General features: G+C 51.5%; 1 protein-coding gene across 4 annotated transcripts in view; it reads left to right on the top strand.

Annotated features, from left to right (window-relative positions):
* myo3a (myosin IIIA) overlaps positions 1-17937 on the top strand; it is a 722675-nt gene that overhangs the window by 565594 nt on the left and 139144 nt on the right. For all 4 annotated transcript variants that reach the window (XM_085987739.1, XM_085987740.1, XM_085987738.1 and 1 more), the window contains one exon: positions 12366-12489. In XM_085987739.1, the coding sequence (XP_085843865.1) occupies positions 12366-12489 (124 nt within the window). The remainder of the gene's footprint in view (positions 1-12365; positions 12490-17937) is intronic.

Here is a 17937-nt window from a genome sequence, read left to right as displayed (position 1 = left end):
GCAGACAGTGAGACAGGGGAGACAGTGAGACAGGGGAGACACTGAGACAGGGGGAGACACTGAGACAGAGGGAGACACTGAGACGGGGGAGACACTGAGACAGTGGGACACACTGAGACAGGGGGAGACAGTGAGACAGGGGGAGACAGTGAGAGACAGTGAGACAGGGGAGACACTGAGACAGGGGGAGACAGTGAGACAGGGGAGACACCGAGACGGGGGAGACACTGAGACAGGGGGAGAGACTGAGACAGACGGAAAAACTGAGACAGAGGGAGACAGTGAGACAGGGGGAGACAGTGAGACAGGGGGAGACAGTGAGACAGGGGGAGGCACTGAGACAGGGGGAGACACTGAGACAGAGGGAGACAGTGAGACAGAGGGAGACAGTGAGACAGGGGGAGACACTGAGACAGAGGGAGACAGGGAGACAGAGGGAGACAGTGAGACAGAGGGAGACAGTGAGACGGGGAGACACTGAGACAGAGGGAGACAGTGAGACAGAGGGAGACAGTGAGACAGAGGGAGACAGTGAGACAGAGGGAGACAGTGAGACAGAGGGAGACAGTGAGATGGGGGAGACACTGAGACAGAGGGAGGCAGTGAGACAGAGGGAGACAGTGAGGCAGAGGGAGACTGTGAGACAGAGGGAGACAGTGAGACAGGGGGAGACAGTGAGACAGAGGGAGACAGTGAGACAGGGGGAGACAGTGAGACAGGGGGAGACAGTGAGACAGGGGGAGACAGTGAGACAGAGGGAGACACTGAGACAGGGGGAGACACTGAGACAGGGGGAGACACTGAGACAGGGGGAGACACTGAGACGGGGGGAGACACTGAGACGGTGAGACAGTGAGATGGGGGAAACAGGGAGGCAGGGGAGACACTGAGACAGGGGGAGACAGTGAGACAGGTGAGACACTGAGACAGGGGGAGACACTGAGACAGGGGGAGACACTGAGACAGGGGGAGACAGTGAGATGGGGGAGACACTGAGACAGAGGGAGACAGTGAGACAGGGGAAGACACTGAGACAGGGGGAGACACTGAGACAGGGGGAGACAGTGAGACAGAGGGAGACAGTGAGACAGAGGGAGACAGTGAGACAGAGGGAGACAGTGAGACAGAGGGAGACAGTGAGACAGAGGGAGACAGTGAGACAGGGGGAGACAGTGAGACAGAGGGAGACAGTGAGACAGGGGGAGACAGTGAGACAGAGGGAGACAGTGAGACAGGGGGAGACACTGAGACAGGGGGAGACAGTGAGATGGGGGAGACACTGAGACGGGGAGACAGTGAGACGGGGGAGACAGTGAGACAGGTGAGACACTGAGACAGGGGGACACACTGAGACAGGGGGAGACACTGAGACAGGGGGAGACAGTGAGATGGGGGAGACACTGAGACAGAGGGAGACAGTGAGACAGGTGAGACACTGAGACAGGGGGACACACTGAGACAGGGGGAGACACTGAGACAGGGGGAGACAGTGAGATGGGGGAGACACTGAGACAGAGGGAGACAGTGAGACAGGGGGAGACACTGAGACAGGTGAGACACTGAGACAGGGGGAGACACTGAGACAGGGGGAGACACTGAGACAGAGGGAGACAGTGAGATGGGGAGACACTGAGACAGAGGGAGACAGTGAGACAGGGGGAGACACTGAGACGGGGGAGACAGTGAGACAGGTGAGACACTGAGACAGGGGGACACACTGAGACAGGGGGAGACACTGAGACAGGGGGAGACAGTGAGACAGGTGAGACACTGAGACAGGGGGAGACACTGAGACAGGGGGAGACACTGAGACAGGGGGAGACAGTGAGATGGGGGAGACACTGAGACAGAGGGAGACAGTGAGACAGGGGGAGACACTGAGACAGGTGAGACACTGAGACAGGGGGAGACACTGAGACAGGGGGAGACACTGAGACAGGGGGAGACAGTGAGATGGGGAGACACTGAGACAGAGGGAGACAGTGAGACAGGGGGAGACACTGAGACGGGGGAGACACTGAGACAGGGGGAGACAGTGAGATGGGGGAGACACTGAGACAGAGGGAGACAGTGAGACAGAGGGAGACAGTGAGACAGGGGGAGACAGTGAGACAGAGGGAGACAGTGAGACAGAGGGAGACAGTGAGACAGGGGGAGACAGTGAGACAGAGGGAGACAGTGAGACAGGGGGAGACAGTGAGACAGAGGGAGACAGTGAGACAGGGGGAGACACTGAGACAGGGGGAGACAGTGAGACAGAGGGAGACAGTGAGACAGAGGGAGACAGTGAGACGGGGAGACAATGAGACAGGGGGAGACACTGAGACAGGGAGAGAGGGAGACAGTGAGACAGCGGGAGACAGTGAGACGGGGGAGAGACTGAGACAGGGGGAGACAGTGAGACGGGGAGACACTGAGACAGAGGGAGACAGTGAGACAGAGGGAGACAGTGAGACGGGGGAGAGTCTGAGGCAGAGGGAGACACTGAGACAGAGGGAGACAGTGAGACAGGGGAGACAGTGAGACGGGGGAGACACTGAGACAGGGAGACAGTGAGATGGGGAGACACTGAGACAGAGGGAGACAGTGAGACAGGGGAGACACTGAGACGGGGAGACAGTGAGACGGGGGAGACAGTGAGATGGGGAGACACTGAGACAGAGGGAGACAGTGAGACAGGGGAGACACTGAGACAGGGGGAGACAGTGACACGGGGGAGACAGTGAGATGGGGGAGACACTGAGACAGGGGGAGTACAGACCCTGAATTCCTAAAAGCTATAAAAGACATTGATATAATTGTGTTAACAGAAACATGGTGCCAAAAGGACATGCCGACCCACTGTCCTCCAATGTACCATCAAATCATTGTGCCCTCAGTAAAGAACACTAAGACACGCAAGGGCAGAACCTCCGGGGGAATCCTGGTGTGGTATAAAGGAGAACTGAACAAACACATCTCACCGATAAAACAGGGGAAATCACACGTATGGCTAAAATTAGATAAAAATATCGGAATAGCAAAAAACGATGTTTACTTATGTGCGATCTACATACCTCCAATAGAATCGCCATATTTTGAAGAGGAGATATTTGACACTCTCCACATGGAAATCAGCCATTTCCAGGCCCAAGGAAAGGTGCTATTATGTGGGGACCTAAATGCAAGGACAGGATGTGAACCTGACTTCGTAGACCCACAGGGCAACAACCATGTGTTTGGCCAGACCCCTCTATATGTCACACCAGCCATCGCAAACCGAAACAACCTCGATTGTGAAATAAATAAAAGCGGTAGGGAGGTAGTGCAACTCTGCCGAGCCTTAGGCCTGTACATAGTTAACGGTAGGTTCAGAGGGGACTCCTTAGGGAGACTCACATATTCCTCAACTCTTGGGTCTAGTGTGGTGGATTATACAATCACTGACCTGGACCCCTGCGATATCAACGCATTCACTGTCAGGCAGCAATCCCCCCTCTCAGACCATAACCAAATAAATGTGTACCTTAAACTTTCTGCCCAAACTACAGACACAAAAAAGGAACCCATTAAGCTACATAAAATAAACCAGACATACAGATGGGCCCCAGACAGTGGAGATAAATTCATCACAGCACTAAATTCACCTGATCTCACAAGTAAAATTTCAAAATTTAAAGAAAATCTATATGAGATCACCAGAGATGGTGTAAACATGGCCATAGAGGATATAAATATGATCTTCCATGAGGCAGCTGTAAAAGCCGACCTCGTGAAACAGAAGAGGAAGAGTCACAAAAGACAAAATAAAAATAAGAAATGATTTGACCACGAATGCAAAAATGCCAGAAAAGACCTGAGAAAAATATCAAACCAAAAGCATCGGCAACCAAACAATCCGGACCTACGTACTAGATACAATGAAACCCTCAAAAGATATAAACACACCATTAGGAACAAAACACAAAACTATACCCACAAAATACTCGAAGAAATTGAAAACTCCACCAATCCAAAACAATTCTGGGAAATGTGGAATAACCTGAGTACAACACAATTGCAAGCATTACCAATCCAAGATGGCGACATCTGGAGAACACATTTTGAAAACCTCTACAAAGACATCCCAATAAACGAAACAAACCCAAGTCAACATCAGGTCACAGAAAAACTCCACACATTAGAAGCAACAATTAAAGACAACCAAAACCCTCTAGACTCCCCAATCACATGGAAAGAACTGGCCACAAAAACAAAATCTCTCCACCTAAAGAAAGCCTGTGGCCCAGACAACATCAAAAATGAAATGCTCAAGTTCAGCAATATGGAGATGCAGGGTGCGGTACTCAAATTATTCAACATCATATTACGTTCAGGCTGTTTTCCCGATATCTGGTGCCAAGGACTAATCTCCCCCATATATAAAAGCGGAAACAAATCAGACCCAAATAACTACCGCGGCATCTGTGTCAACAGTTGTCTAGGGAAGTTATTCTGCAGTATTCTAAATAGTAGATTACTTGATTTTCTTAACAAACATAATATCCTCAGAAAAAACCAAATAGGCTTTCTTCCAAAACACCGCACCGCCGACCATATCTATACCCTTCACACCCTCATTGAAAAACATATACACCAAACAAAAAATGGGAAAATATTCGCCTGTTTCATCGACTTCAAGAAAGCCTTTGACTCTATATGGCACGAAGGGCTCTATTATAAACTTCTTCAGTGTGGAATAGGGGGCAAAGTCTATGACCTTATTAAATCAATGTATCTGAAAAACAAATGCGGGGTCAAAATTGGAGACAAACGCACCGATTTCTTCACCCAGAGAAGAGGCGTCCGACAGGGCTGCAATTTGAGCCCGACCCTGTTCAACATATACATAAATGAATTAGCAGACATGCTGGAGCAAAGCGAGTCACCAGGTCTCCGTCTCCTTGATGGAGAAGTGAAATCCCTGTTCTATGCGGACGACCTGGTTCTGCTGTCTCCCACAGAACAGGGATTACAGCAACAACTAGACCTACTCGACAAATACTGCCAAAATTGGGCTCTAACAGTAAATCTAAAGAAAACCAACATCATGATTTTTCAAAAAAGGCCCAGATGTCAGGAAAACAAACACCAATTTACCCTCAGTGATACCGCTATAGGACACACTATGAGCTACACCTACCTTGGTCTAACTATTACAGCATCAGGGAGCTTCAGCATAGCAGTGAATGCACTAAAAGAAAAAGCCCGAAGAGCCCTATATGCAATAAAAAGAAAATTCTACAACATCCAAATCCCAATCAAAATCTGGCTCAAAATATTTGACAGCATAATCCTGCCCTTTGCACTGTACGGTAGTGAAGTATGGGGCCCGCTAAATCACCAAAGCTACACTAAATGGGAAAAACACACAATAGAAGCCCTACATGCAGAATTCTGCCGAAGCATCCTTCGCACCCAAAGAAAAACGCCAACAAATGCATGCAGAGCCGAACTAGGCAGATACCCACTGATAATAAACATCCAAAAACGAGCACTAAACTTCCTAAATCACCTCAAATCTAGCTCCCCAGACACCCTTCATTTCAAAGCCTTTCAGACCCAAGAGCTAAACCCAGAAAAGAGTCCCCTGAGTCAGCTGCTACTGAAAATAAGTACTCAGCCGGACCCTGACCAGCCCCAGACCAACACAGCCGTCCAAACACCAATCCGAGTGAACCAAATCATTAAACAATGCAAAGAAACCTACCTGGAACATTGGAACAAAATAACCGAAAGCCAAAGCAGATTAGAATGTTACCGGGCCCTAAAAAGAGATTATAAACTGGCAGACTACCTCACGACCATCAGAGACACAAAACAGAGACAGACCCTCACCAGGTACAGACTAAGCGACCACCAACTGGAAATTGAAAAAGGCAGATACAAGAAATCCTGGCAGCCTAGAGAGAATAGAATATGCGATCAATGTCTGGCCGGCGAGGTTGAAACAGAAATGCATTTCCTCCTAAAATGCGAAAAATTCAACACATCAAGAAACATATTATTCAACAAGCTAAGCCAAACAACCCCAGATTTCAAGGAATTGGATGACCTGTCAAAATTGAGATTAGTCCTGGGAGAAGGAGACAGACCATACCTTGGGGCCAAATATGTAACAACATGTCACAACCTGAGGACTGTTTAAAAGTAAGACTGTTTAAAATTAATATTGTTTAAAAGTAATATTGTATGTACCCAACAAATGTCAAATCGATTGACACCTACAGAATGTTGGAAAACTGTACCTTTTTGCTATGTAAGCTTTGGCAATATGGTTCTCTGTAAACTTTCATGCCAATAAAGCATTTGAATTGGAATTGGAATTGGAATTGGAGACGGGGAGACACTGAGACAGGTGGAGACACTGAGACAGGGGGAGACAGTGAGACAGAGGGAGACAGTGAGACAGGGGAGACAGTGAGACAGAGGGAGACAGTGAGACAGGGGGAGACACTGAGACAGGGGGAGACAGTGAGACAGAGGGAGACACTGAAACAGAGGGAGACAGTGAGACAGGGGAGACAGTGAGACAGAGGGAGACAGTGAGACAGGGGGAGACACTGAGACAGGGGAGACAGTGAGACAGAGGGAGACACTGAGACAGGGGGAGACACTGAGACAGGTGGAGACACTGAGACAGGGGGAGACAGTGAGACAGAGGGAGACAGTGAGACAGGGGAGACAGTGAGACAGAGGGAGACAGTGAGACAGGGGGAGACACTGAGACAGGGGAGACAGTGAGACAGAGGGAGACACTGAGACAGGGGGAGACACTGAGACAGGGGGAGACACTGAGACAGGGGGAGACAGTGAGACAGGGGAGACACTGAGACAGAGGGAGACACTGAGACAGGGGGAGACAGTGAGACAGGGGAGACAGTGAGACAGAGGGAGACACTGAGACAGGGGAGACAGTGAGACAGAGGGAGACACTGAAACAGAGGGAGACACTGAGACGGGGAGATAGTGAGACAGGGGGAGACAGTGAGACAGGGGAGACAGTGAGACAGAGGGAGACACTGAGACAGAGGGAGACAGTGAGACAGGGGGAGACACTGAGACAGAGGGACACAGTGAGACAGGGGAGACACTGAGACGGAGGGAGAGACTGAGACAGAGGGAGACAGTGAGACAGGGGGAGACACTGAGACAGAGGGAGACAGTGAGACAGGGGAGACACTGAGACAGAGGGAGAGACTGAGACAGGGGGAGACAGTGAGACAGGGGGAGACACTGAGACAGAGGGAGACAGTGAGACAGAGGGAGACAGTGAGACAGAGGGAGACAGTGAGACAGGGGGAGACAGTGAGACAGAGGGAGACAGTGAGACAGGGGGAGACAGTGAGACAGAGGGAGACAGTGAGACAGGGGGAGACAGTGAGACAGAGGGAGACAGTGAGACAGGGGGAGACACTGAGACAGGGGGAGACAGTGAGACAGAGGGAGACAGTGAGACAGAGGGAGACAGTGAGACAGGGGAGACAATGAGACAGGGGGAGACACTGAGACAGGGAGAGAGGGAGACAGTGAGACAGCGGGAGACAGTGAGACGGGGGAGAGACAGTGAGACAGGGGGAGACAGTGAGACAGAGGGAGACAGTGAGACAGGGGGAGACACTGAGACAGAGGGAGACAGTGAGACAGAGGGAGACAGTGAGACAGGGGGAGAGACTGAGGCAGAGGGAGACACTGAGAGATTATAAACTGGCAGACTACCTCACGACCATCAGAGACACAAAACAGAGACAGACCCTCACCAGGTGCAGACTAAGCGACCACCAACTGGAAATTGAAAAAGGCAGATACAAGAAATCCTGGCAGCCTAGAGAGAATAGAATATGCGATCAATGTCTGGCCGGCGAGGTTGAAACAGAAATGCATTTCCTCCTAAAATGCGAAAAATTCAACACATCAAGAAACATATTATTCAACAAGCTAAGCCAAACAACCCCAGATTTCAAGGAATTGGATGACCTGTCAAAATTGAGATTAGTCCTGGGAGAAGGAGACAGACCATACCTTGGGGCCAAATATGTAACAACATGTCACAACCTGAGGACTGTTTAAAAGTAAGACTGTTTAAAATTAATATTGTTTAAAAGTAATATTGTATGTACCCAACAAATGTCAAATCGATTGACACCTACAGAATGTTGGAAAACTGTACCTTTTTGCTATGTAAGCTTTGGCAATATGGTTCTCTGTAAACTTTCATGCCAATAAAGCATTTGAATTGGAATTGGAATTGGAATTGGAGACGGGGAGACACTGAGACAGGTGGAGACAGTGAGATGGGGAGACACTGAGACAGAGGGAGACAGTGAGACAAGGGAGAAGCTGAGACAGGGGGAGACAGTGACACGGGGGAGACAGTGAGATGGGGGAGACACTGAGACAGGGGGAGACACTGAGACAGGGGAGATAGTGAGACAGGGGGAGACAGTGAGACGGGGAGACACTGAGACAGGTGGAGACACTGAGACAGGGGGAGACAGTGAGACAGAGGGAGACAGTGAGACAGGGGAGACAGTGAGACAGAGGGAGACAGTGAGACAGGGGAGACACTGAGACAGGGGGAGACACTGAGACAGGGGGAGACACTGAGAAAGAGGGAGACACTGAGACAGAGGGAGACAGTGAGACAGTGGGAGACAGTGAGACAGTGAGACAGAGGGAGACACTGAGACAGGGGAGACAGTGAGACAGAGGGAGACACTGAAACAGAGGGAGACACTGAGACAGGGGGAGATAGTGAGACAGGGGGAGACAGTGAGACAGGGGAGACAGTGAGACAGAGGGAGACACTGAGACAGAGGGAGACACTGAGACAGGGGGAGACACTGAGACAGAGGGAGACAGTGAGACAGGGGAGACACTGAGACAGAGGGAGAGACTGAGACAGAGGGAGACAGTGAGACAGGGGGAGACACTGAGACAGAGGGAGACAGTGAGACAGGGGAGACACTGAGACAGAGGGAGAGACTGAGACAGAGGGAGACAGTGAGACAGGGGGAGAGACTGAGACAGAGGGATACAGTGAGACAGAGGGAGACAGTGAGACAGGGGGAGACAGTGAGACAGAGGGAGACAGTGAGAGAGAGGCAGACAGTGAGACAGGGGGAGACAGTGAGACAGAGGGAGAAACTGAGACAGAGGGAGACAGTGAGACGGGGAGACAATGAGACAGGGGAGACAGTGAGACAGGGGAGACACTGAGACAGAGGGAGAGACTGAGACAGAGGGAGACAGTGAGACGGGGGAGAGACTGAGACAGGGGGACAGTGAGACAGGGGGAGACAGTGAGACAGAGGGAGACAGTGAGACAGAGGGAGACAGTGAGACAGGGGGAGACAGTGAGACAGAGGGAGACAGTGAGACAGAGGCAGACAGTGAGACAGGGGGAGACAGTGAGACAGAGGGAGAAACTGAGACAGAGGGAGACAGTGAGACAGGGGAGACAATGAGACAGGGGGAGACACTGAGACAGAGAGAGAGGGAGACAGGGGGAGACAGTGAGACGGGGAGACACTGAGACAGAGGGAGACAGTGAGACAGGGGGAGACAGTGAGACAGGGAGACAGTGAGACAGGGAGACACTGAGACAGAGGGAGACAGTGAGGCAGGGGAGACACTGAGACAGGGGGAGACAGTGAGACGGGGGAGACAGTGAGACGGGGGAGACACTGAGACAGGGGGAGACACTGAGACAGGGGAGATAGTGAGACAGGGGGAGACAGTGAGACAGGGGAGACACTGAGGCAGGGGGAGACACTGAGACAGGGGGAGACACTGAGACAGGGGAGACACTGAGACAGGGGGAGACACTGAGACAGGGGGAGACACTGAGACAGGGAGACAGTGAGACAGGGGAGACACTGAGACAGGGGGAGACACTGAGACAGAGGGAGACAGTGAGACAGAGGGAGACACTGAGACAGAGGGAGACAGTGAGACAGGGGGAGACACTGAGACAGAGGGAGACAGAGAGACAAGGGAGACACTGAGACAGAGGGAGAGACTGAGACAGAGGGAGACAGTGAGACAGGGGAGACACTGAGACAGAGGGAGAGACTGAGTCAGAGGGAGACAGTGAGACAGGGGGAGAGACTGAGACAGGGGGAGAGACTGAGACAGGGGGAGAGACTGAGACAGGGGGAGACACTGAGACAGGGGGAGACACTGAGACAGGGGGGAGACACTGAGACAGGGGGAGACACTGAGACGGGGGAGACACTGAGACAGGGGGAGAGACACTGAGACAAAGGGAGACAGTGAGACAGGGGGAGACAGTGAGACAGGGGGAGACAGTGAGACAGGGGGAGACAGTGAGACAGAGGGAGAGACACTGAGACAGGGGGAGACACTGAGACAGGGGGAGACATTGAGACAGAGGGAGAGACACTGAGACAGGGGGAGACACTGAGACAGGGGGAGACATTGAGACAGAGGGAGAGACACTGAGACAGGGGGAGAGGCTGAGACAGAGGGAGACATGGAGCAATGGGAGACACTGAGACAGGGGGAGACACGGAGCAATTGGAGACACTGAGACAGGAGGAGACACTGAGACAGGGGGAGACACTGAGACGGGGCAGAAACGGAGCAATGGGAGACACTGAGACAGGGGGAGACACGGAGCAATGGGAGACACGGAGCAATGGGAGACACTGAGACAGAGGGAGACACTGAGACAGGGGGAGACACTGAGACGGGGGAGACACTGAGACAGGGGGAGAGACACTGAGACAAAGGGAGACAGTGAGACAGGGGGAGACAGTGAGACAGGGGGAGACAGTGAGACAGGGGGAGACAGTGAGACAGAGGGAGAGACACTGAGACAGGGGGAGACACTGAGACAGGGGGAGACATTGAGACAGAGGGAGAGACACTGAGACAGGGGGAGACACTGAGACAGGGGGAGACATTGAGACAGAGGGAGAGACACTGAGACAGGGGGAGAGGCTGAGACAGAGGGAGACATGGAGCAATGGGAGACACTGAGACAGGGGGAGACACGGAGCAATGGGAGACACTGAGACAGGAGGAGACACTGAGACAGGGGGAGACACTGAGACGGGGCAGAAACGGAGCAATGGGAGACACTGAGACAGGGGGAGACACGGAGCAATGGGAGACACGGAGCAATGGGAGACACTGAGACAGAGGGAGACACTGAGACAGAGGGAGACACTGAGACAGAGGGAGGCACGGAGCAATGGGAGACACGGAGCAATGGGAGACATGGAGCAATGGGAGACTTGGAGCAATGGGAGACACGGAGCAATGGGAGACACGGAGCAATGGGAGACACAGAGCAATGGGAGACACGGAGCAATGGGAGACACGGAGCAATGGGAGAAACTGAGCAATGGGAGACACTGAGCCAGAGGGAGACACTGAGACAGAGGGAGACACTGAGACAGAGGGAGGCACGGAGCAATGGGAGACACGGAGCAATGGGAGACATGGAGCAATGGGAGACACGGAGCAATGGGAGACACGGAGCAATGGGAGACACGGAGCAATGGGAGACACGGAGCAATGGGAGACACGGAGCAATGGGAGACACTGAGACAGAGGGAGACACTGAGACAGAGGGAGACACTGAGACAGAGGGAGACACTGAGACAGAGGGAGGCACGGAGCAATGGGAGACACGGAGCAATGGGAGACACGGAGCAATGGGAGACACGGAGCAATGGGAGACACAGAGCAATGGGAGAAACTGAGCAATGGGAGACACTGAGACAGAGGGAGACACTGAGACAGAGGGAGGCACGGAGCAATGGGAGACACGGAGCAATGGGAGACATGGAGCAATGGGAGACTTGGAGCAATGGGAGACACGGAGCAATGGGAGACACGGAGCAATGGGAGACACGGAGCAATGGGAGACACGGAGCAATGGGAGACACGGAGCAATGGGAGAAACTGAGCAATGGGAGACACTGAGACAGGGGGAGACACTGAGACAGAGGGAGACACTGAGACAGAGGGAGGCACGGAGCAATGGGAGACACGGAGCAATGGGAGACACGGAGCAATGGGAGACACGGAGCAATGGGAGACACGGAGCAATGGGAGACACTGAGACAGAGGGAGACACTGAGACAGAGGGAGACACTGAGACAGAGGGAGACACGGAGCAATGGGAGACACGCAGCAATGGGAGACACGCAGCAATGGGAGACATTGAGACAGAGGGAGACTGTCACTAAAGTAGGGTTCATGGCACAAAGAAGGAAAAAACATTTAAAGCAGCCTAAAATACAAACCAATGAAAATGTACCTTACTTTTATTTTATGAGACTGTAAAATGAATATGTACAATTTGCTTGTCTCAGTTGCAAGAGGATATCTGATCAGAAAAGAATACAACGAAATGCTGGAGGAAAAGAGAAATGCCGCAATTACAATCCAGGCCCACTACAGAGGTTATATGGACAGAAAGAGCTTCAACAGGAAAAAGTAAGTTATGTTATGAAATAGAACGTAAACAAGAACTTTGAGGAGTAGATTTTGATTTTATACGATAGTGTAAAACTACCTTGCATCTTTTTACCTCTCTCTTGATAGATGGGATTGACCGGGTAGATGCTGAGAGGTTGTTTCCTCTGGCTGGAGAGACTAGAACTAGGGGGCAGAGTCTCAGGATAAGGGGTCAGCCACTTAAGACTGAGATGAGGAGGAACTTCCTCACTCAGAGGGTTGTGAATCTTTGGAATTCTCTACCCCAAAGGGCTGTGGATGCTGAGTTGTGAGAATATTCAAGGCAGAGATAGATAGATTTTTGGAATCTAGGGGAATCAAGGGATATGGGGATCAGGCAGGAAAGTTGAGTTGTGATTGAAGATCAGCCCTGATCTTATTGAATATCAGATCAGGCTCAAAGGGTCATATGGCCTACTCCTACTCCTATTGCTTATGGCCTCATGTTCCTAATTTTTATTTCCACTGATGTCAATTGGGAGAAATGTAAAACAGGCTGCTGACTGTGGGGGGGCATCCTTTCTGTGGTTTACGGTAATTTACCTTCCTTTATCTGGTTTACGGTAATTCACCTGGTCTGGCAGCCTTTTGCTACTACACTCTGACCAATCCCAAACAGCGGTTTCGAATCGCTAAACCCACCCTTCCAGTTCTGACTGGAGGACTTATAATTAATGATATATATTAAAACGGACAACTGGTCTGGATGTGAGAAAGTCAAACTTTATTAAACTAAAGAAAACTACACCACACGATTTTAGTAATCACTGTACAATTGCTTAAATGGGGGAAGACAGATGGCAAAATGAGGGATAAATGGCTACAATGTTAATTAAACAATCTTAGCAATTTCCCTTAAATTACCACCCCCCCCCTTTAACTCCTTACTAGATTGCCTTGTTGAGGAGTCAGAAACCTGCTCACCTGTGGTCCAAGGAAATAAGAGAGAGAGATAGCTTCTCAGGAGCTATCTTTATATCCTGCAAGCTCCTGCTGTTTGGCGCTGAAAGGGTCTGTGTGCAAAATTCGCGCCGAAAAGGTTCGAATACACAAAAGAAAGGCCATGATTGGCTGACTCAAATGGGCTTGGAGTGGTTTGTCCCGCCCACATCCGGAGTTTCCGGGCTAACAAAAGGGAGTAATGGGTGATTCAAAAACCCATTCATTCCCAACTGTTCTCTTTCAAAAGTCCTTTTCCGGAGTTTTGGTGTGTCTCATTGTGTGTGAAGGGTACTGAATGGAGTTGGATTGCTAGGCAAACAGAAGCCCATTGTCCTGCGGTCACCGTAACTGCAACCTAAGTGGATAATCCCTTATGTCAATAAACAAACATCGATTGCTTCTGTAGAGAAGGGAAACTCCCTTTGATTGGCAGGTCTTTCTCACAGACACACTACAAGCTGTACAAGCTGCTTCCTTTTTGTACTTGGCCATGCTTTTTCTGACGGCCAAGTTTAAACCCCTTTGCAATTTACCAAACTCCAGGGAACAATTTTATCAATAAAATGTACTGTCTTAAAGTGTGCGAATTTTTCCACAAATTTCCTCGATTCCGGTGTTGTCCACGTACTGTCCATCTCAACGCAGCCTTTTGCAGTTCTGGGCATGTTTTAAAACATTGTCCAACCCAGAGACAATTTCCACGATGTAGATTAATATCTCCAGTAGCTTCGGGGTTGAGGAGATTTTGTGAACCCCTACATTCCTCCCTTTGGATACTTCCAACTTGCTTGTAGTATCCATTTGAAGAAAGTGAGCAAAACGTTCTGACCCCCGACAAAGAACCATCCCCTGTATTTACCTATAGCTACCTACCACTGACCCCCTGACTCGTCTATTCCCCTCAAATTTGAGAAAAACTGTGGTATGGTAGGCATCTACAGATACATCGACGACAAAATGTTACAACAAGGGGTCTAATACCCCTGCACCACTTGTTACATTATAACATATTACAAAATGTTGCAACCTTGGTTATACAATGTAATCAAAATGATCCCAAGCACGGAGAGGGTCCTACGCCTCTGCACAGCTTGGAACTGTAAAACAAAATACAAAAAAAAAGTCTCTATTAAACATATGAAACAAATCGCTGAAATAACCCCCGACCATCACGTGCCAATGATGGGTCACGAAATTCGAGTGGGTATTGCTCCTCCCACCCGGGCAGTAAGTGTTCCTTCCACCACCCCCCCCCCTTTAATGGTCTTAAACCTTTTAAAAACATACAGGATGGATTTTACAGAACAGTCTGATCCGCCAGCCCCGAGCCGTTCCCTTGTCCCTTTGTGGAGGCGGGGTACCCCTCATGTTTCACAGACTGAGACCAGAGAGTACGGGATCACGACTCCCAGTCCCTCCCCCTCCCGTCTTCCCTCGACTGGCTGGAGAAAATGATGGGTGCCTGTGTGGCAGCTCTCACTGGCCCGACACTCAAACTTGGATCCCAGATCCGGCCACCCACTCATCCTTCCCAGCCACACTTACACTCCAGCCTTGCCCGTGGACCCCTGTGTTCTGTTTCCTCCCGGGCTCGGGAGATTGCTCTCTGTGGCAGGTACTCTGTTGACCATCTTTTCTTGGGCTTGCAGACCCGCTGAGACCTTCTGAGGGGCGTCTCTGTGGGGGAAACTTTGGCTGGCAGACCCTGAGCTTGGGTCACATGCCTAGTTAGCTGGGAACCTTCTCCCCCTGATGCAAACAGCCCGGACTGTTTAATATACCTGGCAGCCTGCCGGTACTCCGGGTTTGTCTCCTTTTCCCTACCCACTCCTGTACTGGGGGCAGGTATTCCCTCACCACCCGCTGCTGATGGCTGAAAATCTTCCTCTCCAGGTCCAAAACCTGGTACCAGCTCCTTCCCTATGTCCCCTGCAAGAGGGATTGCTATCCCTGCCACCCCAGGGTCCCACATCATCAGGGGGGACCACTCTAGAAGTGGGCTGGGAAGCTTGTTCCTTTAAACAGGCGACTGCGCCTGCGCGAATCTCCTCCACAGAGTCCCGCGGCAGAGGCTGTATCCAAACAGGCGGCTGCGCCTGCATGAGAAAACTGAGAAAGAGCTGCTGTGGTCCCGCAGGCAACTGCACCTGCGCGAATCTCCTCCCCGGAGTCCCGCGGCAGAGGCTGTGAAGCCTCTGTCTTCAAACAGGCGACTGCGCCTGCGCGGGAGAACCGAAGAGGAGCCGCTGGGGTCCCGCAGGCAACCGCGCCTGCGCATTCGATTTGGCTGAAAAGGGTAGGAAGAACCGCTGGGTCTTCCAAGCAGGCTACTGTGCCTGCGCGTATAGATTGGGAAGCGGGGACCTTTAAACGGCCGACTGCGCCTGCGCGCTCGGCCTCACAGAGAAAAGGAGTCGCTGGGGGTTCCGAGTCCGCAACTGCGCCTGCGCGAACCCGGTGTTGGGAAACCTCTCCCCTCAGGCGCACGGCTGTGCCTGCGCGGGAAAACTGAAAAGGAGCCGCTTGGGTCACGGGCTGGGGAACCGCGCCTGCGTGAGCAGTCTCTGTGAATGGATTTGCAGCAGCCTGCAGATTTCTAATCTTAGGTTGCTGTTTCTCTGTTTCTGAGCCACATAACTTGTTCAAATTTAAACTTTGGCCAAAACTTAGGTTCCACTGGGGCAGGGAAGTGTCCCAATTTGTGGGCTGGACAACTTTTCCCTGGAAACAAGCCACAGCACCTGTCTTTACAGGCTGTGAACTTGAACTTGTGTTGTCAGATTTATACAATTTACCTGATTTTCCCTGTGTCCCATCCCTGCCTGTAATCGCTGCCACTGGCCTGGACTCATATTGGTCCCAGAAAGTGCCTGCACATGCACACTCCTTGGCCAGCCTATTGGCCAGTCATTGTGGGGAGGCAGAGGTGGGCGAGGGGGCTGCAGCACCACTGATGGCTGCTACCTTTCCCTAATTGGCCCTGAGGAAAGATTTTATCGACTCCAGGATGGACTCGACTGTATCGGGAGGAGTTTCTGTCTCTGCCTTCTGAGTTGGGGCTGCGGGGGTCCCGGCTTTATCGTCTCTCCCAGGCTTTTTACAATCCCTGCACCAGTGGCCCTCCTCCCCGCACTTGTAACAAGTGACCTTGTTCTGGGAGGGACGGCTCCCCTCCTGGCGCCACTCTTTCTTATATTGAGCCCCAGGTTTAACCTTCAGGACTTTACCCTTTTGCTGGGGGGTCTCACTATTCCTCCTGTTCCTATATGCTACCGTGAGCTGCCGGATTACAGTCTCTTCGGTTACTAGGGGATCTCGGTGGTCAAACCAAGTATCAGCTTTTACTTTTATCTGGGGTAGGCAATTGGACACCAGGCAACGAAGCCATTGGGTCCGCTGCCTCTCATTCAGGTGTGCCCTATTTTGCTCCCCTGTACACGCGCTGTTGTACACTGGCCACAGCCTGTCTGCAAATGCCTGTGGGGTCTCCCCTTCCTTCTACAGGGTTTTCCTTACGCCATCGAATGGATTGCCGTCGTTCGCACCCATGGCTTCCAGTATTTCCTCCTTCAGGTCCTCAAAACCCTTCTGCCCTCTCTTCGCCTCATCTGAAAGGGTCTGATAGAGCTTGCTATCCACAGAGAAAAGCAACATTTTGGCTTTCTCTTCATCATCACGGCTGTTAACACCGGCTGCCTGTTCTACTTGTTGGAAGTGCATTGAGGGTTCTCCCTTTTCAGAGAGCATGGGAATATGTTTCACAAGGCCTCTGAGCTGTTGGGTATCATAGGGTACCAGATAGGTATGCTGAACAGCCCCTGGGTTATTATCGCTCATGGGCGGACCATACCTCCGTTGTCGGAGTGGGTACACTGGTCCTGTTCCCCGCCTGCCTAGCGGGACCTGCTGGCGTTCTCCTACCACCACAATGTCCACCCCTTCTTACTGCCAGAGCTCCTCAAAACCCGGAGCTGTGGGCTGCTGTCTTGGGATCTCTAATTCCCTAGCCAGCCTTTCCCTGGGTGTTGCCTGTGGGGCGGTTTGATTTGGGCTGCTGGTAAAATCCGGCTGACCTGCCTTCGGGCTGATCAGGCAAATCATCCCCCTTGCTCCTTTTAAAGCCATGTTAAGGCTTTCTATCTCTGCCCTACAGGGGCCATGATCGGCTTCACTGAACCTTTGGTCGCAGGCCAGCTTATAAGCTGCTGCAACTTCTGAGATGAGGCGGACATTCTCTTCCCGCAGTCTCATCTCGCTATCTCTGGCCTCAGTGGCTTCCTGCACAAGGCGCTCTATCTCTGCCTGGCATTTTTCCAACTCTGACTCCCGATTCTTGGCCTCTGGCACCTGCTCCTGCTTCCTCATCTCACCCTTCTTAACCCAGCCACCTATGCTATAATAGGTCAGCTTACACGCTGCCGCTAACATCTGCAGGGCTACCCACAGACTGAAAACAAGGGAAACAAGAGACGATGCTTTCTCCAG

Source organism: Somniosus microcephalus, chromosome 5 (assembly GCF_052327205.1).
Source record: "Somniosus microcephalus isolate GS21.2 chromosome 5, FLI_Smic_1.0, whole genome shotgun sequence".
In the NCBI taxonomy this organism is placed as follows: Eukaryota; Metazoa; Chordata; class Chondrichthyes; order Squaliformes; family Somniosidae; genus Somniosus; species Somniosus microcephalus.
Note: the sequence above shows the minus strand (reverse complement) of the source record. Positions and strands in the feature narration are given on the sequence as shown.